This window comes from Canis lupus, chromosome 23 (genome assembly GCF_003254725.2).
Source record: "Canis lupus dingo isolate Sandy chromosome 23, ASM325472v2, whole genome shotgun sequence".
In the NCBI taxonomy this organism is placed as follows: domain Eukaryota; kingdom Metazoa; phylum Chordata; class Mammalia; order Carnivora; family Canidae; genus Canis; species Canis lupus.
This window is the reverse complement of record NC_064265.1, coordinates 19,882,596-19,890,030: the sequence shown is the minus strand read 5'-3', so window position 1 is coordinate 19,890,030 and position 7,435 is coordinate 19,882,596. Positions and strand designations below refer to the sequence as shown.

At 49.1% G+C, this 7,435-nt stretch overlaps 1 protein-coding gene across 2 annotated transcripts in view; it reads left to right on the top strand.

Annotated features, from left to right (window-relative positions):
* Positions 1-782: 782 nt before the first annotated feature.
* NR1D2 (nuclear receptor subfamily 1 group D member 2) overlaps positions 783-7,435 on the top strand; it is a 28,770-nt gene continuing 22,117 nt past the window's right edge. Inside the window, exon 1 of one of the 2 annotated variants that reach the window (XM_025460998.3) lies at positions 783-1,032. In XM_025460998.3, coding sequence (XP_025316783.3) covers positions 1,017-1,032 — 16 coding nt within the window. In that variant the 5' untranslated portion in view covers positions 783-1,016. Of the gene's footprint in view, positions 1,033-1,625; positions 1,738-7,435 lie in introns of those variants that run through there. The other variant, XM_049099615.1, reaches the window with a different exon arrangement.

Sequence of the window (7,435 nt, the reverse complement as noted above, 5' to 3'; positions counted from 1 at the left end):
TACTTGTATCCGCTGGTTTATCCATACCGCCATCCATCAGCCCATCTTATTCTGTAATACGATTGCAGACATCCATGCGCTTCGCTCTGCATACCTCAGCATACATGTCATTTAGTTGCAGTTTTTTCTTTTGATGTAGAATTTATACGCAAGGTGAGATGCGCACACCTTGTGTGCATTCACTGGGTTCTGACACATGTATACACCTGTCACACCTTTAGGATGGGCTGCCAAGGTGTGGGTACGTGGAGCTCAGGGAGGTCTCGGCTTGGAGTGCGGGGAGAACACAGGTCTCCTTAAGCTGGGAGACTGGCTGAACCGACCCAGGGGGCGCAGGGTGCAGAGATGTGGCTCTACCCGGGGTCCAGCGTCCGACCGTCCGGCGGGGGCGGGGGGCGGCACTGCGGGGAGGTGGGGGAGGTGGGGGAGGTGGGGGCGGCCCCAGCCCGGGGGTCCCAAACGCCGGTGTGTCGGGAGCCCCGGGGCGGTCCTTGGTCACCACCCGAGGTGGCTGAGGTGTCACGGGGCGGAGGGTGGAGAGGGCCGCGGAGGGAAGGTCAACGCGGGGGGAGGCGGGCGCGGGGAAGCGAGGCGGCGGCGACGGGCGCGGCGGCGGCGGCGGCGGCGGCGGAGGGGGCGGAGTCGCCGCAGCGGCCGGCCGCGGGCGGGCGGAGGGAGGGGGTGTGTGCGCGGGTCACATGGTCGCAGCTGCCCTCCCCGTCAGCCGCCCTCGCCGCCGCGGTGCGCTGGCTGCAGGAAGCCGCCGCGCCGCCGCTTTTGTTGTCAGGGACTCCGCGAGGAGCGCCGCTCGCCGCCGCCGCCGCCGCCCTCTCCCCTGCAGCCCGCTCTCCGGCCGCGGGGCTCGGCTCCCGGGCGCCCCGCCCGCCCTGCCCATGAGGGGGCCCCGCGACCCCCGCCGCCTCCAGCCCGGGGTGGCGCGGCGCTGAGGCGGGGGCGGCGCTGCCACCGCCACCTCTGCGGGAAGCGGGCCGCCTGGTCCCCTCCCGGAGGGCACCATGGAGGTGAATGCGGGTAAGAGCCGCGCCGCGGGGGGGGCGCAGGGGGCGCCCGGATGCCGCTGGGGCACCGGGAGGCGGCGGCGGGGGGAGACCCCAGGGCTGGGGGGCGGGGGGGCTGCCGCGCGCGGCGGGTCGGCTCGGGCTCGGTTCCCGCTCGGCTCCCGCTCGGCTCCCGCTCGGCTCCCGCGTCGCCCCCGGGGCCGCTCCTCTGCCGCCCTCCCGGCTCCCCGCGACGCCGCAGCGCGGCCCGGCGGCGCCGGCCCGGCCCCCCCCTCACATGGCCGGGCCGCGCGAGCCACGTGCGCGCTGTGTTTACGTTCGGCGGCGCGCGGGCGCCGGTTGGCTGGGCGGGCGCGTGACGCGGCATTACATAATGGGCGCTGAGGCGGCGGCGGCGGGCGGGGACACGTGAGGCCGCTCGGCTCGGTGACCCACATTCCCCGGGGCCGCAGGGACACGTGGGGGCGGGTGCGCGCGCGCGCCGGCGGGGAGCGCCGCAGCCTCCCGGGAGGCCCCGCCCCTTTGGAACCCTCCGGGCTGTGACGTGGCCGCGATTCCCTCCTCCCCCGCGGGGTTGCTCACTGCGGAGGAGGCCGCGCGTGCGCGTGCGCGTCGGTGAACCCCGAGCCCGGGCGGTCCCCGGGCGGGCGCGGACGCCGCAGTGGGGAGGTGACCTGGCCGCGCGCAGCCGGGGCCGGCGGGCCGCGCCGAAGAAGAGGTGCGGGGCCGGGGTGCGCCGCAGGCCGAGAAGGCTTCCTCGGGGGAAGGCTCGGTGCTTCCCCAACGCGGGGCCTCTGGAGGGAGCCGTGAGGCGCCTGGGTCCCCAGCAGCGCCTGGTAGCTGGGACGGAACCCGCCCTTTTTATGATGCGGCTTCGCTCTGTCCGGGAAAGGTGGTTGCCGTAGGACGTGACCTATCCAGCACACCTTGAGGCATAAAAACGGCTCGAAAATCCCCTCGGGCTGGGAGCCTGGAGGTCTCACCGCGAGCCAGTCATTCGGCTCACGTAGGGTCGGGATGACTCAGGTGATCCTAAGTGACCCTGAGACTATGAACGCGTGCGTGGGCATTGTTTCTGTCAACAGATTTTCAAAAACCCGTTGACTGCCGACCTTTCCTGAGCCTGACCAACAGAATTTGGCTTCATCAGTTATTTTACTTAACATTTCCTATTGCAATGTCGCAACAATACCGTGCTCCCTTCTCGCCTTTTGTCTGCCCTCAATGATGATCCTTACACTTGAGGCCACTGAGGTTACAGAAGAAGTCAGTTGATATATTTTTAAAGTTATTATACGCACTTTTTACAAACCAGGCCTTGAAAACGAGTGTGAGTTTTCCACCAATAATAAAAATAAAGACATTTTATAACTGTGTTTTAATTGCCTCTGGGTCTGCTTAGCCTTTGAGGGTATTTTCAAAAATTGGGTAATTCTGTCGTGGAATTAAACTTGGGCTTGATAAGAATTTAGAGAGTATGAGGTTCAGTCTTTTTCAACCTAGCCTTTAGAGTGAATGAATTCCAGTTTTGCAGCCTTGTAAGGTGGGCAAGCCCCAGAGGCTAGGAAGTTTTTGTCTGATTTGAACCTTCGTGGAACACTATCACTGATTTTAATCTTGCCTTTTGGAACTACGGATAATAAAACTCCCTTTGGATGACTGTTGAACATACCGCCCTAGTTCTTCCATTTTCGATTCTCATTACTTGGTCTTTGCTCACTGTTGTTTCAATCATCATTCCTGTTGCCCTTTGGGCTGTAGCACCCAGAAGTGAACAGGCTTCTGCGGAAATGATTGGACAGTTACCAAGTTCCAAGTTTTGGATTCTGCTGCAAATCTCTGGCAGGCTGAGCTTTTGTGGCTTATTGGCTTTGCTGACTCACAGTAACCTTGCAATCGAGTAGGACCTTTTCATGTGCATTTTTTTTTTTTTTTAGAGATTTTATTTATTTATTCATGAGAGACAGAGAGAGAGAGAGAGGCAGAGACACAGGCAGAGGGAGAAGCAGGCTCCATGCAGGGAGCCGGACATGTGGGACTCGATCCTGGGTCTCCAGGATCACGCCCTGGGCTGAAGGCAGTGCCAAAATGCTGAGCCACCCAGGCTGCCCATCATGTGGACTATTTTGAAGCTAGGTTTCATCCATTGTGCAGATAATTGTTTGACCTGAAGTGCAGGAATTTGCAATTATCTTTCTTAATTTTTTCTAGTTCCTTTTGTCTCCATGTTCAGCCTGTCTTAAGCTGTCACCTAGTATATTAACAATTTCTGCCATTTATCTATTAGAGGGAGTATTGATAAGCATTCCCTTTAACTTCCTTCAAATTGTAAATGTTGACTAGGGTGGGGCCAGACTCACTGCTGTGTGGCACACCTTTGACCCATCCTTTTGGTCCATACCATTGTATCCGTACAATACACATTCAGCAAGTGACCATTTCATCTGTCATAACATACTGTCTTTACCTTAATCATGACTAATGCAGGTGTGAAATAGTATAGTGGCAGAATTGACTGTATATATTTGTGTCATAGATTTTGAGTGAATATATGAGGTTCTTTAAAGTAAAAGCTTATTGCACAAACTTCATACCCATAGCCGTGATTCACATTTAAAAAGATCAGGAAAACATTCCCACACAGTTCATACAAACCTGTATTTCTCCTAACTTGAAAAAAAAAAAAAAGTCAGAAAATGGTAACAGTAAAGAAATCAGTTGGAGAGAGAAACAGTAAGATCAAAGGAAGACTTAGAAGTGAAGTAGCAAGTTGCTTGACTAGTCCACAGAGTTAAAGAGATTCAGAAGGTGGTGTGGAAATAACCTAGAGAAAGCACTGTTCCATATGACACACTCAAAGGAAGGAGGAAAGGGTAGGGAAGGTTAGTTTGGTTTGAACTCTTCAGTCTGATGGCCGAATAATAGTCAGCAGTATCTGTTGAGTACTGTGTGTCAGGCCCTTTACATGTGTCACTACTTTTGACACCACACATGAAATTCTTTGAAGGAAGATATTGTTATCATTTGAAGATGAAGAGTTCAGTAGATTGAAGTTTATTAATTTATCCAGGCAAGTGGTGGAGCCAGATTTTAAATCCACAGTCTACTTGGGGAGCACAAGCTACTATGCTGTATTAGATTTAAGCCCACAGAATATTTGACAGTATATGCACATCTTGGTGGTCCTGTCTTCTTGGCAATGAAAGAAATAACTGTGTGGATCCACTTGGCTTGCAGTGGTCAGGGTCACAGCTGATGAAAACAGGCAGGTGTCAGTAGAGCCTCCTAATCTCATCATTTCTCTCTTTTAATCTTGTTGCTAGTCAGTCTCTTTTCCCCAGACACTAGATTACACTTGTGTCTCCCCTCACCCCCTGGCAATTTACATGGAGACAAAAAAAACCACTTTTGCAGAGTAAGACCAATTTGTCACCCCATTTTTGGTTTTCTTAAATCTTTTACATGGTATATCATTTAATAATTTGCATGTTTTTCAAGACCCCACTTATTGTCACCTTGGCTGTATTTGCCCCTTTTGATCTTTGCCCTCTGTGGTGCTCTTGTGTGATTCTCAGCACTTCACAGTAATTTGTATGAAACAGTGCTCACATGGCACTGGAATGAATGGTTAACACAGCTGTTTCCTCAGTTGGTCTACAAGGCTTTTTAGGGAAGGTACCATGCTGCTGTTCTCTGGAACCCTGATACTCAGGCCATAGTTGGAAGGATGGTGAGTCAATTAGAGCTATCCTACCATCCTGTGAGTAGAAATTATTAGTAACCTACTTTTAAAATGAAAACTAAAGCTTCTTGATGGTAAAAATATTTCGTTCTAAGTCACGAGGCACAGTCATGAGTTGAACTCAGGCATACTTTCCAGGATGGCGGGCCGTGGGAGTGGGAGGGAAACTTTTGGTGATGGGCAAGCCTAGAATTGGGGTAAGAAAACCCCAATACCTGGTGAACAGCAAGTGCTTCCCAGCAATATAAAATTAGATACTGACTTTTGGCTTGTCTGAAGTTGACCACTGGGTAAGCCCTAGCCTGGGAACCTGGCCCAACTCCAGGGATTTTTTTCCAACTAAAAATAGAGAAGACTGCTTCAGCTAATTTTAGCTTGAGGCATCTAAGAAGTACATTCTGCTTGTTTCTGGAAATGTTGGGACTTGCTGGTTTGGGCATTTTACCTTTCTTGCTTTATCATCAAAAACCATGTTTGTAAAAAGGACTTTAATAGTCCCCTTTTATGAACACCACTTCATTTCAATCTTGTAGTAACTCTGGTAGATATTCCCATTTTATAGAAGGTGACTCAGTTTTAGATTAAAAGTGATTTGCTTGCCCAGGTTTTCACAGTAAGAAATAATAATCTGTACTCTGGCCTTGGCCTTCAATCCTGGCCCTGCCACTTAGTAGCAGTGTTTATGTTAAACCTCTCTGAGCTCTGAAATGGGATAATGGAAACTAATGCTTGTGAGGTCAAAATGTGATATGAAATTATGTTATTTTATTCTTGCTATTCAGTAGGTATTTGTAGTTTTCACTTCCCTTTCTTCAGTGGGTGGAGGAACTATTGATGTACTCCTAACTTTCTAGGAAATTAAAATGTAACCCATGTGGGTTACTAACCATCAGTTCAGTAGATTGGTGTCTGGTAGCAAGAATGAATGCTAAGACAACTAAATCAGTTTTTGATTTAGCTAGGAGAATGTAGCTGCTTCTAGAAGGGTCACCTCTGATACCATGGTGCCTGGCACAAGTGCTTGTTGAAAAGGATTGTTAAAGTCCCTAAAGATAGGAATTGGATATTAACTGGCTTGATAGTAGCTCAGTAATTTTTCTTAATTTTGATTTTGGAGGTTTTGAAAGTAAGGTGCATTTTGGGTAGTTAATAGCAAACACCTTCTGTTGCCCAGTCAGTGGGCAACAGTTATTAAGCAGTTTTAATTAAGCCATTGGGATAGCTCTGATTTCTGCAAGTTTATTTCTAAGGTGAGGTAGTCAGAAGACCTTGTGAGCATAAATGGCTCACTCAAATGCTGGCCCTAAGAAAGTCTTACTTTAGAAAACCATCTTACTTGAGAAAGAAAACCATCACTTTCTCATGTTTTACCATCTTGAGACGTAAGAAGTAAATTTACTACCTAGAGTGGTAGTACTTTAAGTAAGATAAGTAGCTGTGAGTTTGGGAGTATACTGAAGACTAAGGATAATGTTTTCCTTTGCATTCTATTCTGAGTGTGTAGACACGTGAAAAAAGTAGTAGTTTAGTTGTTTGCTAACACCTGGAATTTCTAATGTGAACTTCAGATCTCTAAAATTTTATGAAAACAGATGGCACAGTGGTTTACCCAGTAACATGACATTTGTTAGCCTTCCAAGTTAAAATTGTTTCTCTCTGGATTCATAGAGTATTTAGGGTATTCAGGGAGTTACGTCATTGAAAACATCTACTTTTAAAACTATGAACCAATTTGTGCTTGAATTCAGTGATTGTAGCTATTCTTAAACTTCAACGTGCAAAGAATTACCTGGGGAACTTCTTAAAAATGCTCATTCCTGAGGGGCCTACTCTGGGCAAGGCCTTGGAAACATGTATTTTGAAAAAAATACCAGGTGGTTCTCATGATACACTTTTTATGTAATTTGTCTGGATGAAGAGAATAAACTCAGTAAGTTTTTCCTCCTTATGTTTGGAGTTTCAGGAGCTTTCAAAATCAGCAGTAGGTGACATTTCTATTATTAAAATTACGCTTGGTTGCTGGGGTGCCTGGGTGGCTCAGTTGGTTGAACATTTGCCTTTGGCTCAGTTAGTGATCTGGAGTCCTGGGATAGAGTGCTGCCTTGAGCTCCCTGCTTGGTGGGGAGTCTGCTTCTCCCTTTCCCTCTCCCCTCCTCATGCTCTCACTGTCTCTGCCTCTCTGTCAAGTTAATTAAAATCTTAAAAAAAAAATTACTCTTGGTCACATTTCTTCCTTTGAGCACAGATAAAGACATTGGCTTGTGACAGCCCTACTTTTACTGTGTAACTACTTTATTGCGTATTAGTATCTCTAAGAGGTTGATTAAAATTTCTGGTTCAGTAGATGTGGAGTGTGGCCTGAAATGTTTCTAACAGATTTGCAGGTGATGCTGAAGCCCTTGATTGATATAGGGATCACACTTTGAGAATTATTGGTTTATAGATGGGGAGTACCTTGTAGGTCTGATATTAATCATAAAGCTCTGGTTTCACTCTGGGAAGATGATAAGCACATGGCAGGAGAACATTTGGGAAGTGGATTAGTCTAGGAAGACCAGAATCACACCTCCAACTTCAAGACTGATAGTAGGCGTATGCTTAATGAATGGAAAAGTGGATGGAATTCTCCATGTTACTTATATTTCTTGTCTTTAAAATTCAAGTACATTTAGTT